Here is a 25,604-nt window from a genome sequence, read left to right on the forward strand (position 1 = left end):
CATGCAATAATATATTCTTAAATGTTGTGTCAATTTACTGTTAGTATAATTATCATATTGTATTATGTAATGTTTTGTTGTTGTTTTTGTTGTTAGTATAGCATGCTGTATTTTGTAATGTTGTTATGATTTACTGTAAGCATATCATCATTATTATATTTTGTAGTGTTGAACTGATTTACTGTTAATACATCATATTGTAGCATTCTGTTTTGTTTGTTGTCTAACGGTTAGTACATCATATTGCATTCTGTAATATTGTATTGATTTACTGTTAATACATCATATTGTAGCATTTTGTTATGTTGTGTTGTTTTACTGTTATCATATCATACTGCATTCTGTAATGTTGTATTGATTTACTGTTAGTACATCATACTCTAATCTGTAATATATTGATTTTTTGGTAGTATGTCATATCGTATTATAGTCCAGAAATTTGTTTGTATATTTTTGTAACGAAGTGGTTGGACAGTAATGCTTCCAAGAGTGAGGATGATTGGGCAGAAAAAAAACATAAACCAACCGTATCAACTGATGTGATGACGGTTTACATGACGTCATTTCTACACAGACGTAAACAGCACGTGCTCCGCGCCCCCTGTTGACGTCAGCACCACGGCATATGTGACGTGTCATTTCACAACTGACGTCACCCGTCTTCGTCCAGTGTCGATATCTGTGGAATTCCTCCCGGATGGAGCGCTATTCTCAGGTGCTTGGTCTGTTCCCTCCTCTCTCTCTGTGTCTCTCTCTGTTTCTGTCTCTGTCTCTCTCTGTCTCTGGGTGCCTCCTTCGAAGAGCCACCGGATAAAACAGAGGAGCTGTAACTTGATGGTCCTGTTGACAGAGATCAGTCACTGTCACATGATGGTCCTGTTGACAGAGATCAGTCACTGACATGATGGTCCTGTTGACAGAGATCAGTCACTGTGACTTGATGGTCCTGTTGACAGAGATCAGTCACTGACATGATGGTCCTGTTGACAGAGATCAGTCACTGACATGATGGTCCTGTTGACAGAGATCAGTCACTGTGACTTGATGGTCCTGTTGACAGAGATCAGTCACTGACATGATGGTCCTGTTGACAGAGATCAGTCACTGTGACTTGATGGTCCTGTTGACAGAGATCAGTCACTGTCACATGATGGTCCTGTTGACAGAGATCAGTCACTGACATGATGGTCCTGTTGACAGAGATCAGTCACTGACATGATGGTCCTGTTGACAGAGATCAGTCACTGACATGATGGTCCTGTTGACAGAGATCAGTCACTGTGACATGATGGTCCTGTTGACAGAGATCAGTCACTGTGACATGATGGTCCTGTTGACAGAGATCAGTCACTGTGACATGATGGTCCTGTTGACAGAGATCAGTCACTGACATGATGGTCCTGTTGACAGAGATCAGTCACTGACATGATGGTCCTGTTGACAGAGATCAGTCACTGTGACTTGATGGTCCTGTTGACAGAGATCAGTCACTGACATGATGGTCCTGTTGACAGAGATCAGTCACTGACATGATGGTCCTGTTGACAGAGATCAGTCACTGACATGATGGTCCTGTTGACAGAGATCAGTCACTGTCACATGATGGTCCTGTTGACAGAGATCAGTCACTGACATGATGGTCCTGTTGACAGAGATCAGTCACTGACATGATGGTCCTGTTGACAGAGATCAGTCACTGACATGATGGTCCTGTTGACAGAGATCAGTCACTGTGACTTGATGGTCCTGTTGACAGAGATCAGTCACTGACATGATGGTCCTGTTGACAGAGATCAGTCACTGACATGATGGTCCTGTTGACAGAGATCAGTCACTGTGACTTGATGGTCCTGTTGACAGAGATCAGTCACTGACATGATGGTCCTGTTGACAGAGATCAGTCACTGTGACTTGATGGTCCTGTTGACAGAGATCAGTCACTGACATGATGGTCCTGTTGACAGAGATCAGTCACTGTCACATGATGGTCCTGTTGACAGAGATCAGTCACTGACATGATGGTCCTGTTGACAGAGATCAGTCACTGACATGATGGTCCTGTTGACAGAGATCAGTCACTGACATGATGGTCCTGTTGACAGAGATCAGTCACTGACATGATGGTCCTGTTGACAGAGACCAGTCACTGACATGATGGTCCTGTTGACAGAGAAGATCAATCACTGTGACTTGCTGGTCCTGTTGACAGAGAAGATCGCGTACTGTGACCTGAGTGAGCGGAGCACCAGCTGTTCTGAAGCGGGCCCCGGATCGAGATTCTCCCTGTCCCCTGTGAACACGGCGCACAGAGACTGGTCTATGGAGATCCCTCACGTCAAGGTCCAGGACCAAGGGCAATACTACTGCCAGCTGCTGTCCGACAAGGCAGGACACACTGACTTCGTGCCCTGCTCACTGGCTGTTGGTGAGTCTGTCCTCCATGCTGGGCTGGGTGGGGAAAGGTAGGTAGGGGGGCGGAGGGGGGGGGGGTCTTGTGGAGTGGGGGAAGAGGGGAGTAGGGGTGAGGGGGGAAGGGGAGGAAGAGGGGAGAGGGGGGAAAGAGAGGGGAAGGGGGAAGAAGAGTGGGAAGGGGGGAGAGGGGGAGAAGAGGGGGGAGGGGGAGAGAAGAGAGTGGAGAGAGGGGTAGAAGAGAGTGGGGAGAGGGGGAGAAGGGGGGAGAGTGAGAGAAGAGAGGGGGAGAAGAGAGGGGAGAGGGGAAGAAAGAGAGGGGAGAGGGGGAGAGGGGAATGGAGAAGAGAGGGGAGGGGAGAAGAGAGAGGGGGGAGAAGAGAGGGGAGGAGGGGGAGAAGAGAGAGGGGGGGGGGGAGAAGAGAGAGAGGGAGAGGAGAGGGGGAGAATAGAGGGGGGAAGAATAGAGAGAGAGTGGGGAGAATAGGGAGAGAGGGGGGGAATAGAGAGAGGGGAGGGGAGGAGAAGAGAGGGGAGAGAGACACAGAGAGAGGAAGAGGGGTGGGGGGAGTGGAGGAGTGGATAAAACATCTGCAGCGCCCTGACGACCCTCCACTGGCTTGTGGGTTGATCAATGAGGATGAAGGTCTGATAGTCAGTCCTGTGCGACTGGGACCATCACAACAACAAAGGCAAGTGCTGTCCCGACGATAGTGGACAGTGTCTTGCCCAAGTTACAGCCCCATTCTCTCGGCCAAGAGGGCTTTAGGACAGTCGGCGTTGGGGACGGTTCCCCAAAGGTCAACTAGCCCCCAAGGCTGGAGCACTAAGAGCCAGTGCAATCTTGCCTCCAAGTTTGAGAGTCATAGTCCGTGAAGGACAAAGCTGTAAATGACTCCCTGTTGCAGCGAAGAGACTATTGGCTGTACATCTGTCACTTTGCTTTTAGTGCAACTGTAAGCTCATACTAATCTGTCATATAAGCTCCACTTATACTGTGACACTCCTCTGTAATCTATGGCTCAGACAACTGCTTTATCACTGAGATACAGAGTATAACAAAACGTATATGCAATTTTAGTACAAGACAACGTGTTTGTTTTCGTTACATAGTTAACACACGCAGATAGTAGGCCTCATCACACACACACACACACACACACACACACACACATACACACACACTCCATTTCAATCAACAGATAACCCGCTTTGACGCATATCAGCTCGTCCGGTTACAAACACAGTGCACTTTTCTGCACAAAATGTTTCACTTCTGTTCACAGATAACATTGTCCATCCCACCAATGTCTTGTGACGTCCAGTGACACAAGTGACCTACTTTATAACACAGACAATCCATCGACTTACAAAGTTCAATTCCACAGTTGTTGTTTTTCATGAAAGAGGTGACATACTCCATTACACAGGTGATCCGTCTCATAACGCAGATAATCCGCCACATCGATAATCCGCTTTAATACGCAGGTAATCCACCGATTACGATCACACCAGGACAGTCTGGAACAACCAGTGATGTGACGGAGCATTTGACGACCATGGAATCTCCTGGCATGACGGAGCTTTCTGTGACACTGACACCTGGACAAGGTACCCGTGGGTGTGGGGTGGGGTGGGGTGGTGTGGCGTGGTGTGGGGTGGTGTGGGGTGTGGTGTATGGAGGTGTGGTGTGTGTGGGGTGGGGTGGTGTGGGGTGGGATGTGGTGTGGGGTGGGGTGGGGTCGGGGGTGGTGTGGGGGGTGGTGTGGTGTGTGTGGGGTGGTGTGGGATGTGGTGTGGTGTGTGGTGGGGTGGGGTGTATGGTGGTGTGGTGTCGTGTGGGGTGGGGTGTATGGTGGTGTGGTGTGGTGTGTGTGGTGTGGTATGTAGTGTGTGTGGTGTGGTGTGGGGTGTTGTGGGGGTGGTGTGGGGGTGGGGTGGGGTGGGGTGGGGTGATATATGGTGTGGGGTGGTGTGGGGTGGTATGGGATGTAGTGTGGTGGGTGTTGTGTGGGGTTGTGTGGTGTGGTGTATGTATAGATAGATAGATAGATAGATTATGATAATGACATAATATACCACATCGGTTTAGTTTGTTTCTGTATTTTCCCACAAAAGGAACACAATCCTTACTTTCCAAACCTTTAAAATAATAATAATAATAATAATAACGACTTTCTCACAATTTCAGATTCTTGTGTATTTCATAAGTGTCACAAACACTGATAAAACTTTGTGCTTCTTTTCCCTGTGTGCAGACGACGCAGAAGTATTGGAGGAAGCCTGGGGCTTGGAGAAATTGTTGCCCGTCATTGTCGCTCCAGCTGTGGCTGTCGTGCTGTTTGCTGTAGTTGGAGGCGTGTGCTTGTACAGGTAAGATAGTTGGGCTTGTATTTGCTTCTTCTTCTTCTTCTTCTTCTTCTGCTTCTTATTCTTCATCCTCCTCCTCCTTCTCCTCCTCCTCCTCCTCCTCCTCCTTCTTCTTCTTCTTCTTCTTCTTCCTCTTTCTTCTTTCTAAGCGCGTTGGGTTACGCTGCTGGTCAGGCATCTGCTTGGCAGATGTGGTGTAGCGTATATGGATTTGTCCGAACGCAGTGACGCCTCCTTGAGCTACTGAAACTGAAACTGAAACTTCTTCTTCCTCCTCCTCCTTCTCCTCCTTTTTCTTCTTCTGTCGTGGGCTGCAATTCCCACGTTCACTCGCATGTACATGGGTGGGCTTTTACGTGTATGGCCGTTTTTACCTCGCCATGTAGGCAGCCATGTTCCGTTTTCGGGGGTGCTGATAAGGTAGTCTGGGGTTGTTTTTGTTTTTTTCTTCATCTGGGATGAAACATTTCAAGGTATTTACAACGAACACACTGCTGCTCCCTTTTGTTGGGGGTGACAGCTGTATATGAGCAGGATATTTTCGGTTGTAAACGTTAGAGATACGACGGGCGCAATAGCCGAGTGATTAAAGCGTTTGACTTTCAATCTGATGGTCCAGGGTTCGAATCTCGGTAAATTCGCCTGGTGGGTAAAGGGTGAAGATTTTTCCGATCTCCCAGGTCAAGATATGTGCAGACCTGCTAGTGCCTGAACTACCTTTGTGTGTACACGCACACAGAAAATCAAATACGCACGTTAAAGATCCTGTAATCCATGTCAGTTTTCGGTGGGTTATGGAGACACGAAAATACCCAGCACGCACGAACCGCGACAGAGTCATCGGAAAGTCGATGTTGGCCGTGTAACGGAAAGAAGAAGAAAGACGATATACATCGTGTGAAGCTGAAGCATTGTTTGACGCTTCTTATGAGGGTGAAATACCTTTTCTACTTACTATGTATGTATAAGGCATCTCGACTGCTTGCTGTAAAGGTTGGAGGTATTGGATGTTTAGTACAGGGGTTATTGCTTAGCTGTTTACCATTACTGAGGAAAGACATTACCATATGATAGTCAGTCGTGAACGAATATGACAATCAGAACAACAGAGGATACAAACAATTGCTGTCCCGACTATCTGGGCTGGAATTTGATTAAAGTGGAGAGTGTCTTGCCCAAGTTACATCCCCACTCTCTCGGCCAGGAGGGTTTTAGGACAGTCGGGGTTGGGATGGTTCCCACAGGCCAACTAGTCTGCAGCACTAAGAGCCAGCGCAATCTTGCTCCTAGTTTGAGAGTCAGTCCTTTGCAGAAGACAGCCGTAGATGACTTCCAGTTGCTATGGAGAAACCATCGCTCATACAGCTCTCACTTTGCTGTTGGCCCTAATTGTAAGCTTTTGTCATTCGCTGGACCTGAACTTTTTTTCTTTCCTTTTTTTTCTTTTTTTTTTTTTGTATTTCTTTTTATCACAACAGATTTATCTGTGTGAAATTCGGGCTGCTCTCCCCAGGGAGAGCGCGTCGCTATACTACAGCGCCACCCATTTTTTTGTATTTTTCCTGCGTGCAGTTTTATTTGTTTTTCCTATTGACGTGGATTTTTCTACAGAATTTTGCCAGGAACAACCCTTTTGTTGCCGTGGGTTCTTTTACGTGCGCTAAGTGCGTGCTGCACACGGGACCTCGGTTTATCGTCTCATCCGAATGACTAGCGTCCAGACCACCACTCAAGGTCTAGTGGAGGGGGAGAAAATATCGGCGGCTGAGCCGTGATTCGAACCAGCGCGCTCAGATTCTCTCGCTTCCTAGGCGGACGCGTTACCTCTAGGCCATCACTCCACTATTTGCTATGACCAAGGAGAAAGGCCGTTTACAAGAGAGGTGAGACATTTTAGCTGATATTTACCCGGCTGTCCTAAAGCCCTCTTGGCTGAGAGAGTGGGGACGTAACTTGGGCAAGACACTCTCCACTATAATCAAATTGTAGCCCAGATAGTTGGGACAGCAGTTGCCTTGGCCGAGAGAGTGGGGATGTAACTTGGGCAAGACACTCTCCACTATAATCAAAGTGTAGCCCAGATAGTTGGGACAGCAGTTACCTTGGCCAAGAGAGTGGGGATGTAACTTGGGTAAGACACTCTTCACTGTAATCAAATTGTAGCCCAGATAGTTGGGACAGCAGTTACCTTGGCCGAGAGAGTGGGGATGTAACTTGGGTAAGACACTCTCCACTATAATCAAATTGTAGCCCAGATAGTTGGGACAGCAGTTGCCTTGGCCGAGAGAGTGGGGATGTAACTTGGGCAAGACACTCTCCACTATAATCAAAGTGTAGCCCAGATAGTCGGAACAGCAGTTGCCTTGGCCGAGAGAGTGGGGATGTAACTTGGGCAAGACACTCTCCACTATAATCAAATTGTAGCCCAGATAGTTGGGACAGCAGTTGCCTTGGCCGAGAGAGTGGGGATGTAACTTGGGCAAGACACTCTCCACTATAATCAAAGTGTAGCCCAGATAGTTGGGACAGCAGTTACCTTGGCCGAGAGAGTGGGGATGTAACTTGGGTAAGACACTCTCCACTGTAATCAAATTGTAGCCCAGATAGTTGGGACAGCAGTTGCCTTGGCCGAGAGAGTGGGGATGTAACTTGGGTAAGACACTCTCCACTATAATCAAAGTGTAGCCCAGATAGTTGGGACAGCAGTTGCCTTGGCCGAGAGAGTGGGGATGTAACTTGGGCAAGACACTCTCCACTATAATCAAATTGTAGCCCAGATAGTTGGGACAGCAGTTGCCTTGGCCGAGAGAGTGGGGATGTAACTTGGGCAAGACACTCTCCACTATAATCAAATTGTAGCCCAGATAGTTGGGACAGCAGTTGCTTTGGCCGAGAGAGTGGGGATGTAACTTGAGCAAGACACTCTCCACTATAATCAAAGTGTAGCCCAGATAGTCGGAACAGCAGTTGCCTTGGCCGAGAGAGTGGGGATGTAACTTGGGCAAGACACTCTCCACTATAATCAAAGTGTAGCCCAGATAGTTGGGACAGCAGTTACCTTGGCCGAGAGAGTAGGGATGTAACTTGGGCAAGACACTCTCCACTATAATCAAAGTGTAGCCCAGATAGTCGGAACAGCAGTTACCTTGGCCGAGAGAGTGGGGATGTAACTTGGGTAAGACACTCTCCACTGTAATCAAATTGTAACCCAGATAGTTGGGACAGCAGTTGCCTTGGCCGAGAGAGTGGGGATGTAACTTGGGCAAGACACTCTCCACTATAATCAAATTGTAGCCCAGATAGTTTGGACAGCAGTTGCCTTGGCTGAGAGAGTGGGGATGTAACTTGGGCAAGACACTCTTCACTATAATCAAAGTGTAGCCCAGATAGTTGGGACAGCAGTTACCTTGGCCGAGAGAGTGGGGATGTAACTTGGGTAAGACACTCTCCACTATAATCAAATTGTAGCCCAGATAGTTGGGACAGCAGTTACCTTGGCCGAGAGAGTGGGGATGTAACTTGGGTAAGACACTCTCCACTGTAATCAAATTGTAGCCCAGATAGTTGGGACAGCAGTTGCCTTGGCCGAGAGAGTGGGGATGTAACTTGGGCAAGACACTCTCCACTATAATCAAATTGTAGCCCAGATAGTTGGGACAGCAGTTGCCTTGGCCGAGAGAGTGGGGATGTAACTTGGGCAAGACACTCTTCACTATAATCAAATTGTATCCCAGATAGTTGGGACAGCAGTCACCTCCTCTGCTGTTCTGATAGTCACAGTGGAACACGACTTACTGCCATACACCTGCATCGTTCTCTTTCACAGGAGGTACAGGAAGACAGAAGGGAAGACAGATGAAGAAGACGCAGGGTGAGAGTCCTTTGTATTGCTTTGTCTGTTTCCTTGTTTGCCTTCTGTGTCACGTGCTCATCTTCTGTCTTGTACTGTACTATACTACACTGTACTGTACTGTACTACACTGCACTGCAATATCATTTATTCTACTGCACTGTGCTTGGCTGTGAACTGGAACACACACACGGCCGGTAATGCATTGTAAGATTCTGTGTTGTTTTCATCTGTAATCGTTCCCATCAAATTGTATGCAGTTCATTATGCCGGCGGAATGCATCATTCACACAATACAACCGCGTCTTGTTGTGAAGTGTACCGTTCTCTTCCTGACTGTTGTAAAGATCTACTTTAGGAAACGCCGTGGCAGGTTGGTAAGGCGTTGGACTTGTGATCCAGTGTTCACCAGTGATCAGGGTTCGAGGCCCCGTTTCCGCATGGTGTTGTGGCCTTAGGGGAAGGGACTTTACTCCGATTTCCCTCACCCCACGCATGTGTGAATGGGTATCTGACTTCCGGTGAAGAAGATTAAAACAGCGGAAAGAGGGGACTGGCCCCGCCTTCCTGTGCTGTGCCCTTGACCCTTCGGATGGGAATTGACTTCCCCTGGTGCCGTGAAAGGCTATAAGATCTTTACCCCCACCCCTTTCAGTTTGTTCAAGCAATTCCATCGTACTGCAATGCATCTATTCACCACCTTACGCATGTTTTCGCCTTCTGGTGCCGAGCCCTTGGCACAGAGGATGTTAACTCACTCAGTACGGCCAGTCCTCTCTTCTCCTCTACACAGACCCCTCGGATGTCCAGTGGGTGTCTGAATGACCCAATCTTTAGCTTCTGTCGCCAGAATTGTGGTATTCTTTGTCTACATTCACCTCTTCAGTATAAGAGCGTTCCGCTTGCAATATTTTGATGATGGTAATTGGGATGAAACGCTGTTAACGTCGTCTCTTTCGCCGTTCGTATGGAGAGAGTTAACTCGCTGCCCCGATAGACCTCAGGCCCCTTTTTTTCTGAAGCAGTTACATCGCACTGCATTTCATTCGTCCACCACCTCACGCCGCCGTTCCTAAAACGCCCACAGTCCCGCCAAGTACTGCCCACTGCTCCTCTCACACCAAGAGTCTTTCCTCAACAGGACAGAGAACCCAGAGCCCTCAAAGCAGGATCCCCTCAACCCATCCCCGCAGAGCTCACCACGTCAGAACGGCAAGCTGGCTGAAGTGGACGAGGAGGGTGTTGAGCGCTCGGAAGATGGAAACGATTCAGACGAACGGTCATCGTTGGTGGAAGTGAGCAAGGATAACTTTGAGGTCGAGCTGAAAACCAAGGCCGCCATGATGCAGATTCCAATCCAGAGGAAGATGAGTACAGGAGAGTACCCTTAGGGCACCTGCCAGGTACCTTCAGGTGGTAGTGTTGATCTCTCTCTCTCTCTGTCTCTCTCTCTGTCTCTGTCTCTCTCTCTGGTCAAGCACCATTGAATATTTTTTGATGTCTTGTGAAATGTTCTCAAATCAGCTTGCATGTAATCTTTATGTGCTCAAAGAACTTAGCTAAGACTGTAAATAATCAAGATGGCAGAAGTAAAAACTCATTTGTAAATAAATGCGTGTGGAACAAAGAAAAGGAAGATATATACATTGCCAATTTGAATAACAGAGACTCAGAAAATAGAATAAAAATTGCTGTAGAATGTCTCGATACAGCCATTGATGAAGCACTTAATGCATTTGTTGAATGTGTTAGCTCTACAAGCAGTTGTATGGTTAAGAAATGTTTTACCCAGCCAATGAGACAAAATTCTGAATGGTTTGATAAAGAACGTAAGTTGCTCAAAATTGACACCAGAAATAAGTTAAGAACATTTAGATTTTCAAGGGATGAGGAAGATAGAAAAGAATATGTTCAAGCACGGAAAAAATATAAAACTTTATTAAAAGCTAAAAGACGAAATTACCGAAGAGAAAAAAAATAGATTCATTGGAATCAAATTTATCAAACTTGTCAACATTCTGGAAAAGCCTAACAGAAATGGGATGTGGAAAAACAAAAATTAACATCAGTAATAATATCAGTATGGAAAAGTGGCACCAGCACTTCAAAGGTGTATTTCCTTGGATAATGATATGGACAATGTTGATAATTCTGCTGATCTTAGTAACCTCGATGATGAAGAATGTGAACTTAATAATGAAATTTCAGAGAACTAGGTTTCGTTCGCTCTTCGCAAGCTGAAGTCGGGAAAAGCATGTGGACTTGGTGGTGTTTCTGCTGAAATGTTAAAATCTGGTTATAAAATTACTGTACCATTTCTGACAAAATTATTTAATGCTCTGTTCGATAAAGGACTGTACCCAAAAGAATGGTCCAGAGTTATTATCAGTCCCATTTCTAAGAAAGGCGATATTGATAATGTTGACAATAAAAAGAGGGGTGTCCCTGTTAAGTATTATTTCTTAATGCTTCACAACGCTATTGAATAATCGATTATATAAATGGTTAGAAAATAACGAGATGATTACAGAAGGTCAAGCTGGTTTCCGAAAAAAAAACTACTCAACTATTGATCACATCTTTAACCTGTATACTTGTATTCAGAAATGCATGTGTCAAAATAAGAAATTATACGTTGCTTTCGTTGAGTTTAGAAAAGTATCCGATTCTGTAAGACATGATAAGTTGTTACAACATTTAAGAAAACAGGGTGTGTCTGGTAAATTCTTTAAGTCTCTGAAAGTGATGTAAGATTCATTGTTGGCATGTGTCAGGGTTAATTCACAATGTTCTGAATTTTTTTTAATGTCCACTTGGTGTACGACAGGGATGTGTCATGAGCCCTACTGTATTTTGTACATTCATCAATCAGATTGCTGAACATATGTATGTGTCAGGTAGACATGGGGTTCAGTTGATGGTAGGTAGCATGGAACTATTCATATGCTTTTTGCCGATGATATTGCTTTATTATCAATAAATCTCATAGGACTTCAGAATCAATTGAATGTTCTTAAATCATGCTCTCAGGTGATGAAGATGAACATTAATGTGCAGAAGGCAAAAATAATGGTGTTCAGAAAAGGCAGGATTTTAGGTAGGCATGAGAAGTGCTTTTTTTTTTAAGATGAAGAAATAGAAGTAATAAATGAATACTGTTAATTAGGGTATACATTCACATCAAAGATAAGTCCCAAAAGGGGGACCGAACATCTTGTTGTGAAAGGCAAAAGGGCAACCATGAGCCTTGTGAAGGCTTTTCAAAAGTATAAAGAAATGTCATATGCAGTATTTTTCAAAATATTTGATGTAAAGGTACAGCCTGTTCTGTTGTATGGATCTGAAATGTGGGGAATGAATAGACTAGAGAATGCAGAAAAAATCATTTATTAGCATGTAAGTGATCCTTGGGAGTGCCAGTGAAAACGCCAAACAAAGTGGTTTATGGTGATCTTGGTAGATATCCATTATTTGTAAACTCGTTCTTAAATGTTATTAGGTACTGGTTTAGAATACTACAGATGGATCAAAATAGACTGTCATACATCGCTTATCAGATGTTTTTTGGATTAGATCTAAATGGAAAACAGTGTTGGGCTTCCCAAGTTAGAGAAATATTATGAACAACAGGTTTTAGTTTTGTGTGGTTGCAACAAGGTGTTGGTGATGTGAAAGGATTTCTTATTACTTTCAAGCAAAGACTTATAGATATCTTCATTCGAGAATGGTCAGGTACTATTAGTGATAGAGACAGATATTCATGCTACAGATCATTTAGAGTTGTATTTGAAAAAGAAAAATACATAACAAATGCTGATGAATATTGTTTCAGAGTGGCTTTGTCTCAGGCCAGATTTAATGTGTTTCCTTTTAATAATACTGTTAATCGGTATACTGAAAATGCTGTTTAAAGCATTGTCCTTTTTGCCATGGTGACCTAGAAGATGAATACCATTTACCATCTCTCTCCCTCTCCCTTTCTTAATTGAATAAATAAATCTCATGTAAACCAAATAATTGATATTAATGCCACATTTTCCCTTAGCATTTGTGTGACTAAGGAAGAACTCAGTTTCGTCAACAATATCTGACTAGAAATATTGCATTTGTCCTTTTTTTTCTTCTTTTTTTTTCTTCTTTTTTTAGACGGACTAGGTTGTTACTAACTTTGAAATTGTGAAATGGTTGTTACGCAAGGGTCTCTGGTGCTTCTAATAGCCTAACATTCTTTTTTTGTAAAGTTCACGAACGCCCAATATACATCTTCCCACAATTCATCACATTCAATGTTCACACATTTCAGTCCATACAGGTTCAATGAATTGATTTTTTTTTTTTTGGGGGGGGGGGGGGGGGGGGGGGGGGGGGTCGGAGGATTTTCTTTCATTTTGATGTTCCTGTGTTCAGTTTCCTAACCCATGTTATCATCAGAGCTTTGATATTCATATCTTATCATGCTCTTTTCTCGCGGTCTGTGATGCTCGAGTCAGATTATACACCGCTGATGGGCAATGTTGGAGGCAACTGTTTTGTTGGCAAATCCTTCTTGTTTTAAATGTGCCTAACGTTTGATTGTGGGGCTACGTTTATTTCATTGTCTGACATCAGCAATGTTTGGTTGTGTGCCATAATATATATATATATATTTATATATATAGATAGATAGATAGATAGATAGATAGATATAGATATATATATATATATATATACCGAATCCTTTAGTGTGTGTGTGTGTGTGTGTGTGTGTGTGTGTGTGTGTGTTTATACGAGTGTCTACAGGCACTGCTGATACAATTTAATTGGCAGTCACTGTAACTTAGTAACTATTCTTTTGTCAGCTATTGGTTAAAGAGTTGAATAAAATGTCTTGGGGCTTTTATTCTGTGTGTGTGTGTGTGTGTGTGCGTGCGTGCGTGTGTGTGTGCGTGCGTGCATGTGTGTGTGTGTGTGTGTGTGCGTGTGTGTGTGTGTGGAAACGCGCTCATGACACTGTGAGTTATGTAACACCAACATAATCAGATCTCATCTTACTCTATGTGTGAAAACCACCCCACTCTCCCCCCAACCCTCTCATATCTAGTTTTGCGTGTTCTGCTGGCAGAGTAGGAAATATACTGTCATCATGGCCTGGCTTCGCTGACGAAGATCTAGGAAGGGCGTTGTCCACGTCTGATGCAGGCACGCTCATGGCTGACAAGGCCAATGCGGGAAAAGCAGAGTCGGCCGCAGCGGTTGCAAGGGAAAGTCTGGTCTGGGTTCGCGGCTGCAGCGTCGTGGTTCTTCCTCCTTCTGCGTTTGTCCTCAAGGCTGGCCCTGCGGTTGTTTTCGAAGGAGGAGACAGCTTGGTGGATGGTGCGTCGCCAGGTCTCTCGATCAGCGGCTACTGCGGACCACTGGCGATGGTCAATGTGACAGGCACCGAGAGCTTTCTTCAAGGAGTCTTTGTATCTCTTCTTGGGTGCTCCTCTGTCACGGTGGCCAGTGGACAGTTCGCCATACAGCGCGATCTTGGGCAGGCGGTGGTCCTCCATCCTGGACACGTGCCCTGCCCAACGTAGCTGGGTCTTTAGCAGCACTGCCTCGATGCTGATAGTCTTTGCCTGCTCCAGGACCTCGACATTTGTGATGTAGTCACTCCAGTGGATGCTGAGGATGGTGCGAAGGCAGCGCTGGTGGAAGCGATCAAGCAGTCGTATGTGGTGCCGGTAGGTGACCCAGGTTTCGGAGCCATACAACAAGGTGGGCAGTACAACAGCTCTGTACACGCTGATCTTTGTGTCTTTCTTCAGGTGTTTGTTGTTCCACACTCTCTTGTACAGCCTGCCGAATGCGCTGTTTGCCTTTGCAAGTCTGTTGTCGATCTCCTTGTCGATCTTGGCGTCAGACGAGATGGTGCAGCCTAGGTAGCTGAACTGGTGGACCGACTTCAGCTCTGTCTCACCGATGTTGATGTGAGGAGCGTGGAATTCTTCCTGTGGGGCAGGCTGGTGGAGAACTTCCGTCTTTTTCAGACTGACTTCTAGGCCGAAGAGCTGCGCAGCCTCTGCGAAGCAGGACGTTATACGCTGCAGGGCCGCTTCTGTATGGGCGACGAGGGCAGCATCGTCGGCAAACAGAAGCTCTCTGATGAGTTGCTCCAGTGTCTTGGTGTGGGCCTGTAGCCGCCTCAGGTTGAATAGGCTGCCATCAGTGCGGTATCTGATGAAGATACCGTCGTCGTCGCCAAGATCTTCAGTGGCCTGTTGGAGCATCATGCTGAAGAAGATCGTGAAGAGGGTCGGCGCGAGGACACAACCTTGTTTCACTCCATTTCCAATTGGGAAGGGCTCCGAAAGGTCGTTGCTGTGTCTGACCTGTCCACGCTGTTCCTCATGTAGTTGGATGACCATGCTGAGGAATTTTGGGGGGCATCCTAGACGTTTCATGATCTCCCACAGACCTTTTCTGCTCACGGTGTCGAAAGCTTTCGTGAGATCGACGAATGTCGCATACAGTCCTTTGTTCTGTTCCCGACATTTTTCTTGTAGCTGTCTGAGAACGAAGACCATGTCAGTGGTGCCTCTGTTGGCTCTAAAGCCACACTGACTCTCTGGGAGATGTTCTTCGGCGATAGTAGGCACCAGCCGATTTAGGAGGACTCTGGCGAGGATCTTGCCTGCGATGGAGAGCAGAGTTATCCCCCTGTAGTTGGAGCAGTCCGACTTTTCTCCCTTGTTTTTATACAGGGTGATGATGACTGCGTCACGGAGGTCCTGTGGTAGTTTGCCTTGCTCCCAGCAGCAAACAAAGAGGTTGTGGAGTTTGGAGTGTAGTGCTGGGCCTCCATTCTTCCACGCCTCCGGCGGAATTCCGTCAACCCCTGCTGCCTTGCCACATTTCAGCTGTTCAATGGCCTTGACAGTCTCTTCTAGGGTTGGTAGCTCGTCCAGTTGTAATTTCACTGGCTGTTGTGGGATGCGGAGAATTGCCGAGTCTTGAACCGTGCGGTTGGCGCTGAAGAGGGCCTGGAAATGTACCGACCACCTGTTCAGGATCGACGTCTTGTCTGTGAAGAGCGCCTGGCCGTCTGCGCTGCGCAAAGGACTCTGGACCTGGTATGAGGGACCGTACACCGCCTTCAAGGCTTCGTATAAGCCCCGGTAGTCACCAGTGTCTGCACAAAGCTGAGCCCTCTCTGCCAGGTTGGTCCACCACCCATTTTGAATCTCACGAAGCTTGCGCTGGAGGTTGCTGCATATGAGCCGGAAGGTTGCTTTCCTCACCGGACAAGACGGTTGTGCAAGGTGAGCCTGGTGGGCTGATCTCTTCTTCGCCAGCAATTCTTGGATCTCCTGGTTGTTTTCGTCAAACCAGTCCTTGTTCTTTTTCGACGAGAACCCTAGGACTTCTTCAGAGGACTGCAGGATGGCTGATTTCAGCTGTGCCCATAGTGCTTCTGGAGAGGGGTCTGTGGGGCAACTGGGGTCTTCAAGTTTGTCCTGAAGCTTCGCCTGGAATTCAGCTTTCACTTCAGCTGACTGAAAGTTGCCGACCTGGAATTTCTTCCTAGGAGCTCCTCCTTTCTTTGGTTTGGGCTCGAAGTGGAGCCTGAGCTTGCTGCGGACGAGGCGGTGGTCAGTATGACACTCCGCGCTGGGCATCACTCGGGTGTGTAGGACGTCTCGTACGTCTCTCTGGTGCATCAGGATGTAATCAATGAGGTGCCAATGTTTGGACCGAGGATGCATCCACGTTGTCTTCAGGCTGTCCTTCTGCTGGAAAATGGTGTTGGTGATGGTAAACTGCTGCTCTGCACAGAACTGGAGAAGAAGGCGCCCATTGTCGTTGCAATTACCAACGCCATGCTTGCCAAGGACTCCTTTCCAGGCTTCTGAATCTTGGCCAACTCTGGCATTGAAGTCGCCAAGGATGATGACCTTGTCGTCAGCAGGGGTGTTCTGAACGAGGTTGCGCAGTTCAGTGTAAAACTTGACCTTTTCTGTGGGGTCCGCTTGGAGGGTTGGAGCGTACACGCTGAACAGAGTGGCATGCTGTTTGTTCCGTAGTGGGAGGCGCATGGACATAATTCGGTCTGAGTGTCCTGTTGGCAGGTTTTCAAGCTTGGAGGCAATGGTGCTCCTGACCATAAAGCCTACGCCATAAAGGCGTCTCTCGGTCTCTGGCTTGCCTGACCAGTAGAGGGTGTACCCAGCGCCGTGTTCCTGGAGGCTGCCTTTCCCTGCAAAGCGGACTTCGCTGACGGCAGCAATGTCAATGTTCAGTCTCTGAAGTTCGTGTGCGACTAGAGCGGAACGCCTTTCTGGGTGGTTGCTGTCTGCAGAGTCACGCATGGTTCGGATGTTCCAGCATGCTACCTGTAGTCCTTTTGCACCTAATTGTGAGGCAGGTGCCGGCCTTTTCTTCTCTATTGTTGTTCGACCGCGTTTGGAGATGCCCGTTGACCGCGGCTAGCCAACTGGGGGGTATGGAGATGAGCATTTGTTTGGACCACCTTTTCTAGGCCCCTCTCCGTGTGGAGCAAGCAGTGCTGTCCCTAGAAAAGGCTGCTTGGTCGTTCAGGGTGCTGCCGAGTGATGCTGTCACCTCCGGGTCAACAATCAGGCGACCAATATCCTGAACCGCCTGCATGCAGGATTGGAACTGCGGCTTCCAGTGACATCTTCCACCTGCCGTTTTCGCCCCTTTCCCATCGCTACAGGGCTTGGAATAGTTGGTGGCGCGGACGTGGACGTGTCCTTCAAGCCTGCGCAATGGAATTTTTAGGTGGAGTGCAGTGTGCGCAGTACTGGCCCCACCCTTTACACCCGTGGTTCATCTGCCATAGCCTAGCAAGCTGGGACGGTGACAGTGAGGTCCTCAGGTCGTAGGTTTTATATCAGACTGTCCTTGTCCTAGCCTCTGGCTCAAAAACCTTCCTCGGAGGCACGGGGGCGCGGCTACTGAAAGTCGGGACATGGCCATGGACCCAGGGTCAATGCATGTCGAGACTGTCCTGCATTCCTTAGCACTTCATGGGTTTTACTTCAGACTTTTCCTTGTCTTAGATGGACTGCCTTCCCGGGCTGTCGAGCTCCATCTGCCCGCATGTGACAGGTAGCACAGGGTTACATGGTACCTGTGGCAGGTAGAGACCTGACCTGACTATCCTCCAATATCTAGTTTTGTGTGTTCTGATGGTAGAGTAGGAAATATACTGTATACTATCCTCCAATATCTAGTTTTGTGTGTTCTGATGGTAGAGTAGGAAATATACTGTATACTATCCTCCAATATCTAGTTTTGTGTGTTCTGCTGGCAGAGCAGGAAATATACTGTATACTATCCTCCAATATCTAGTTTTGTGTGTTCTGATGGTAGAGCAGGAAATATACTGTATACTATCCTCCAATATCTAGTTTTATGTGTTCTGCTGGTAGAGCAGGAAATATACTGTGTACTATCTTCCAATATCTAGTTTTGTGTGTTCTGATGGTAGAGTAGGAAATATACTGTATGCTATCCTCCAATATCTAGCTTTGTGTGTTCTGATTCCAGAGTAGGAAATATACTGTATACTATCCTCCAATATCTAGTTTTGTGTGTTCTGATGGTAGAGTAGGAAATATACTGTATACTATCCTCCAATATCTAGTTTTGTGTGTTCCGATTCCAGAGTAGGAAATATACTGTATACTATCCTCCAATATCTAGTTTTGTGTGTTCTGATGGTAGAGTAGGAAATATACTGTATACTATCCTCCAACATCTAGTTTTGTGTGTTCTAAAGGTAGAGTAGGAAATATACTGTATACTATCCTCCAATATCTAGTTTTGTGTGTTCTGATGGTAGAGTGGGAAATATACTGTGGTGGTGATGTGTGTCCATCGAAATCGATGATGACCATCGTTGTCATCCAGCTGGGGGATGGGGGGAGGGTGGTGGTGGGGGGGATGCTCATAAAGTCTATCTATGAGTGCGCAGATGGCTGAATAGTCCAATCTGCGCACGAAATGTTCGCTGACAATTGGGATAGACAAAGACATGCATATCATTGTCAGGGAGCTTTTTTGCCTGTGACTTTCTGGCCTGCCTCTTCTGAACAGCTACAGCAGTCCTGTTGGCCTCGCACAACTTGGCGCCTTTGTGCACAGCAGCACGCCATTTGTCACGGTCCATTGCAGATTCCTCCCAGGAGTCAGGGTCAATGTCAAACGCTTTCAGAGAGACTTTCAGGAAATATACTGTATACTATCCTCCAACATCTAGTTTTGAGTGTTCTGATAGTAGAGTTGGAAATATACTGTATACTATCCTCCAATATCTAGTTTTGTGTGTTCTGCTGGTAGGGTAGGAAATATACTGTATACTATCCTCCAATATCTAGTTTTGTGTGTTCTGATAGTAGAGTAGGAAATATACTGTATACTATCCTCCAATATCTAGTTTTGTGTGTTCTGCTGGCAGAGTAGGAAATATACTGTATACTATCCTCCAATATCTAGTTTTGTGTGTTCTGCTGGCAGAGTAGGAAATATACTGTGTACTATCCCCCAATATTTAGTTTTGTGTGTTCTGATGGCAGTGTGTATGACAGTCACTTGTGTCCGACTATGACCATCAGAACAGCAGAAGAGGTAACTCCTGTCCCGACAATCTGGGCTAGAATTTGATCACAGTGGAGAGTGTTTTCCCCAAAGTACATCCCCACTCTCTCGACCAAGAGGGTTTTAGGACAGTCGGTGTCGGGATGGTTCCCAAAGGCCAACTAGCCCACAAGGCTGCAGCACTAAGAGCCAGTGCAATTCTTGCACCTAGTTTGAGAGTCATAGCCCTCCTCAAAAGACTAAGCTGTAAATAACTTCCCAGAGCAATGGAGAAACCATTGATGATACAGCTCTTGTGGTAGAGCAGGACATATTCATGGCCTGGCTTCGCTGACGAAGATCTAGGAAGGGCGTTGTCCACGTCTGATGCAGGCACGTTCATGGCTGACAAGGCCAATGCGGGAAAAGCAGAGTCGGCCGCAGCGGTTGCAAGGGAAAGTCTGGTCTGGGTTCGCGGCTGCAGCGTCGTGGTTCTTCCTCCTTCTGCGTTTGTCCTCAAGGCTGGCCCTGCGGTTGTTTTCGAAGGAGGAGACAGCTTGGTGGATGGTGCGTCGCCAGGTCTCTCGATCAGCGGCTACTGCGGACCACTGGCGATGGTCAATGTGACAGGCACCGAGAGCTTTCTTCAAGGAGTCTTTGTATCTCTTCTTGGGTGCTCCTCTGTCACGGTGGCCAGTGGACAGTTCGCCATACAGCGCGATCTTGGGCAGGCGGTGGTCCTCCATCCTGGACACGTGCCCTGCCCAACGTAGCTGGGTCTTTAGCAGCACTGCCTCGATGCTGATAGTCTTTGCCTGCTCCAGGACCTCGACATTTGTGATGTAGTCACTCCAGTGGATGCTGAGGATGGTGCGAAGGCAGCGCTGGTGGAAGCGATCAAGCAGTCGTATGTGGTGCCGGTAGGTGACCCAGGTTTCGGAACCATACAACAGGGTGGGCAGTACAACAGCTCTGTACACGCTGATCTTTGTGTCTTTCTTCAGGTGTTTGTTGTTCCACACTCTCTTGTACAGCCTGCCGAATGCGCTGTTTGCCTTTGCAAGTCTGTTGTCGATCTCCTTGTCGATCTTGGCGTCAGACGAGATGGTGCAGCCTAGGTAGCTGAACTGGTGGACCGACTTCAGCTCTGTCTCACCGATGTTGATGTGAGGAGCGTGGAATTCTTCCTGTGGGGCAGGCTGGTGGAGAACTTCCGTCTTTTTCAGACTGACTTCTAGGCCGAAGAGCTGCGCAGCCTCTGCGAAGCAGGACGTTATACGCTGCAGGGCCGCTTCTGTATGGGCGACGAGGGCAGCATCGTCGGCAAACAGAAGCTCTCTGATGAGTTGCTCCAGTGTCTTGGTGTGGGCCTGTAGCCGCCTCAGGTTGAATAGGCTGCCATCAGTGCGGTATCTGATGAAGATACCGTCGTCGTCGCCAAGATCTTCAGTGGCCTGTTGGAGCATCATGCTGAAGAAGATCGTGAAGAGGGTCGGCGCGAGGACACAACCTTGTTTCACTCCATTTCCAATTGGGAAGGGCTCCGAAAGGTCGTTGCTGTGTCTGACCTGTCCACGCTGTTCCTCATGTAGTTGGATGACCATGCTGAGGAATTTGGGGGGGCATCCTAGACGTTTCATGATCTCCCACAGACCTTTTCTGCTCACGGTGTCGAAAGCTTTCGTGAGATCGACGAATGTCGCATACAGTCCTTTGTTCTGTTCCCGACATTTTTCTTGTAGCTGTCTGAGAACGAAGACCATGTCAGTGGTGCCTCTGTTGGCTCTAAAGCCACACTGACTCTCTGGGAGATGTTCTTCGGCGATAGTAGGCACCAGCCGATTTAGGAGGACTCTGGCGAGGATCTTGCCTGCGATGGAGAGCAGAGTTATCCCCCTGTAGTTGGAGCAGTCCGACTTTTCTCCCTTGTTTTTATACAGGGTGATGATGACTGCGTCACGGAGGTCCTGTGGTAGTTTGCCTTGCTCCCAGCAGCAGACAAAGAGGTTGTGGAGTTTGGAGTGTAGTGCTGGGCCTCCATTCTTCCACGCCTCCGGCGGAATTCCGTCAACCCCTGCTGCCTTGCCACATTTCAGCTGTTCAATGGCCTTGACAGTCTCTTCTAGGGTTGGTAGCTCGTCCAGTTGTAATTTCACTGGCTGTTGTGGGATGCGGAGAATTGCCGAGTCTTGAACCGTGCGGTTGGCGCTGAAGAGGGCCTGGAAATGTACCGACCACCTGTTCAGGATCGACGTCTTGTCTGTGAAGAGCGCCTGGCCGTCTGCGCTGCGCAAAGGACTCTGGACCTGGTATGAGGGACCGTACACCGCCTTCAAGGCTTCGTATAAGCCCCGGTAGTCACCAGTGTCTGCACAAAGCTGAGCCCTCTCTGCCAGGTTGGTCCACCACCCATTTTGAATCTCACGAAGCTTGCGCTGGAGGTTGCTGCATATGAGCCGGAAGGTTGCTTTCCTCACCGGACAAGACGGTTGTGCAAGGTGAGCCTGGTGGGCTGATCTCTTCTTCGCCAGCAATTCTTGGATCTCCTGGTTGTTTTCGTCAAACCAGTCCTTGTTCTTTTTCGACGAGAACCCTAGGACTTCTTCAGAGGACTGCAGGATGGCTGATTTCAGCTGTGCCCATAGTGCTTCTGGAGAGGGGTCTGTGGGGCAACTGGGGTCTTCAAGTTTGTCCTGAAGCTTCGCCTGGAATTCAGCTTTCACTTCAGCTGACTGAAAGTTGCCGACCTGGAATTTCTTCCTAGGAGCTCCTCCTTTCTTTGGTTTGGGCTCGAAGTGGAGCCTGAGCTTGCTGCGGACGAGGCGGTGGTCAGTATGACACTCCGCGCTGGGCATCACTCGGGTGTGTAGGACGTCTCGTACGTCTCTCTGGTGCATCAGGATGTAATCAATGAGGTGCCAATGTTTGGACCGAGGATGCATCCACGTTGTCTTCAGGCTGTCCTTCTGCTGGAAAATGGTGTTGGTGATGGTAAACTGCTGCTCTGCACAGAACTGGAGAAGAAGGCGCCCATTGTCGTTGCAATTACCAACGCCATGCTTGCCAAGGACTCCTTTCCAGGCTTCTGAATCTTGGCCAACTCTGGCATTGAAGTCGCCAAGGATGATGACCTTGTCGTCAGCAGGGGTGTTCTGAACGAGGTTGCGCAGTTCAGTGTAAAACTTGACCTTTTCTGTGGGGTCCGCTTGGAGGGTTGGAGCGTACACGCTGAACAGAGTGGCATGCTGTTTGTTCCGTAGTGGGAGGCGCATGGACATAATTCGGTCTGAGTGTCCTGTTGGCAGGTTTTCAAGCTTGGAGGCAATGGTGCTCCTGACCATAAAGCCTACGCCATAAAGGCGTCTCTCGGTCTCTGGCTTGCCTGACCAGTAGAGGGTGTACCCAGCGCCGTGTTCCTGGAGGCTGCCTTTCCCTGCAAAGCGGACTTCGCTGACGGCAGCAATGTCAATGTTCAGTCTCTGAAGTTCGTGTGCGACTAGAGCGGAACGCCTTTCTGGGTGGTTGCTGTCTGCAGAGTCACGCATGGTTCGGATGTTCCAGCATGCTACCTGTAGTCCTTTTGCACCTAATTGTGAGGCAGGTGCCGGCCTTTTCTTCTCTATTGTTGTTCGACCGCGTTTGGAGATGCCCGTTGACCGCGGCTAGCCAACTGGGGGGTATGGAGATGAGCATTTGTTTGGACCACCTTTTCTAGGCCCCTCTCCGTGTGGAGCAAGCAGTGCTGTCCCTAGAAAAGGCTGCTTGGTCGTTCAGGGTGCTGCCGAGTGATGCTGTCACCTCCGGGTCAACAATCAGGCGACCAATATCCTGAACCGCCTGCATGCAGGATTGGAACTGCGGCTTCCAGTGACATCTTCCACCTGCCGTTTTCGCCCCTTTCCCATCGCTACAGGGCTTGGAATAGTTGGTGGTGCGGACGTGGACGTGTCCTTCAAGCCTGCGCAATGGAATTTTTAGGTGGAGTGCAGTGTGCGCAGTACTGGCCCCACCCTTTACACCCGTGGTTCATCTGCCATAGCCTAGCAAGCTGGGACGGTGACAGTGAGGTCCTCAGGTCGTAGGTTTTATATCAGACTGTCCTTGTCCTAGCCTCTGGCTCAAAAACCTTCCTCGGAGGCACGGGGGCGCGGCTACTGAAAGTCGGGACATGGCCATGGACCCAGGGTCAATGCATGTCGAGACTGTCCTGCATTCCTTAGCACTTCATGGGTTTTACTTCAGACTTTTCCTTGTCTTAGATGGACTGCCTTCCCGGGCTGTCGAGCTCCATCTGCCCGCATGTGACAGGTAGCACAGGGTTACATGGTACCTGTGGCAGGTAGAGACCTGACCTGACTATCCTCCAATATCTAGTTTTGTGTGTTCTGATGGTAGAGTAGGAAATATACTGTATACTATCCTCCAATATCTAGTTTTGTGTGTTCTGATGGTAGAGTAGGAAATATACTGTATACTATCCTCCAATATCTAGTTTTGTGTGTTCTGCTGGCAGAGTAGGAAATATACTGTATACTATCCTCCAATATCTAGTTTTGTGTGTTCTGATGGTAGAGCAGGAAATATACTGTATACTATCCTCCAATATCTAGTTTTATGTGTTCTGCTGGTAGAGCAGGAAATATACTGTGTACTATCTTCCAATATCTAGTTTTGTGTGTTCTGATGGTAGAGTAGGAAATATACTGTATGCTATCCTCCAATATCTAGCTTTGTGTGTTCTGATTCCAGAGTAGGAAATATACTGTATACTATCCTCCAATATCTAGTTTTGTGTGTTCTGATGGTAGAGTAGGAAATATACTGTATACTATCCTCCAATATCTAGTTTTGTGTGTTCTGATTCCAGAGTAGGAAATATACTGTATACTATCCTCCAATATCTAGTTTTGTGTGTTCTGATGGTAGAGTAGGAAATATACTGTATACTATCCTCCAACATCTAGTTTTGTGTGTTCTAAAGGTAGAGTAGGAAATATACTGTATACTATCCTCCAATATCTAGTTTTGTGTGTTCTGATGGTAGAGTGGGAAATATACTGTGGTGGTGATGTGTGTCCATCGAAATCGATGATGACCATCGTTGTCATCCAGCTGGGGGATGGGGGGAGGGTGGTGGTGGGGGGGATGCTCATAAAGTCTATCTATGAGTGCGCAGATGGCTGAATAGTCCAATCTGCGCACGAAATGTTCGCTGACAATTGGGATAGACAAAGACATGCATATCATTGTCAGGGAGCTTTTTTGCCTGTGACTTTCTGGCCTGCCTCTTCTGAACAGCTACAGCAGTCCTGTTGGCCTCGCACAACTTGGCGCCTTTGTGCACAGCAGCACGCCATTTGTCACGGTCCATTGCAGATTCCTCCCAGGAGTCAGGGTCAATGTCAAACGCTTTCAGAGAGACTTTCAGGAAATATACTGTATACTATCCTCCAACATCTAGTTTTGAGTGTTCTGATAGTAGAGTTGGAAATATACTGTATACTATCCTCCAATATCTAGTTTTGTGTGTTCTGCTGGTAGGGTAGGAAATATACTGTATACTATCCTCCAATATCTAGTTTTGTGTGTTCTGATAGTAGAGTAGGAAATATACTGTATACTATCCTCCAATATCTAGTTTTGTGTGTTCTGCTGGCAGAGTAGGAAATATACTGTATACTATCCTCCAATATCTAGTTTTGTGTGTTCTGCTGGCAGAGTAGGAAATATACTGTGTACTATCCCCCAATATTTAGTTTTGTGTGTTCTGATGGCAGTGTGTATGACAGTCACTTGTGTCCGACTATGACCATCAGAACAGCAGAAGAGGTAACTCCTGTCCCGACAATCTGGGCTAGAATTTGATCACAGTGGAGAGTGTTTTCCCCAAAGTACATCCCCACTCTCTCGACCAAGAGGGTTTTAGGACAGTCGGTGTCGGGATGGTTCCCAAAGGCCAACTAGCCCACAAGGCTGCAGCACTAAGAGCCAGTGCAATTCTTGCACCTAGTTTGAGAGTCATAGCCCTCCTCAAAAGACTAAGCTGTAAATAACTTCCCAGAGCAATGGAGAAACCATTGATGATACAGCTCTTGTGGTAGAGCAGGACATATTCATGGCCTGGCTTCGCTGACGAAGATCTAGGAAGGGCGTTGTCCACGTCTGATGCAGGCACGTTCATGGCTGACAAGGCCAATGCGGGAAAAGCAGAGTCGGCCGCAGCGGTTGCAAGGGAAAGTCTGGTCTGGGTTCGCGGCTGCAGCGTCGTGGTTCTTCCTCCTTCTGCGTTTGTCCTCAAGGCTGGCCCTGCGGTTGTTTTCGAAGGAGGAGACAGCTTGGTGGATGGTGCGTCGCCAGGTCTCTCGATCAGCGGCTACTGCGGACCACTGGCGATGGTCAATGTGACAGGCAC

General features: G+C 47.6%; 1 protein-coding gene across 4 annotated transcripts in view; it reads left to right on the top strand.

Moving 5' to 3' along the window:
- The window catches only part of LOC143291759 (uncharacterized), a 43,383-nt gene extending 30,435 nt beyond the window's left edge, over nt 1-12,948 (top strand). For all 4 annotated transcript variants that reach the window (XM_076601892.1, XM_076601894.1, XM_076601890.1 and 1 more), the window contains exons 3-8: nt 575-715; nt 2,210-2,425; nt 3,898-4,020; nt 4,668-4,782; nt 8,606-8,650; nt 9,771-12,948. In XM_076601892.1, coding sequence (XP_076458007.1) covers nt 575-715; nt 2,210-2,425; nt 3,898-4,020; nt 4,668-4,782; nt 8,606-8,650; nt 9,771-10,020 — 890 coding nt within the window. In that variant the 3' untranslated portion in view covers nt 10,021-12,948. The remainder of the gene's footprint in view (nt 1-574; nt 716-2,209; nt 2,426-3,897; nt 4,021-4,667; nt 4,783-8,605; nt 8,651-9,770) is intronic.
- The last annotated feature ends 12,656 nt before the right edge of the window (nt 12,949-25,604 follow it).

This window comes from Babylonia areolata, chromosome 17 (genome assembly GCF_041734735.1).
Source record: "Babylonia areolata isolate BAREFJ2019XMU chromosome 17, ASM4173473v1, whole genome shotgun sequence".
NCBI lineage: Eukaryota > Metazoa > Mollusca > Gastropoda > Neogastropoda > Buccinidae > Babylonia > Babylonia areolata.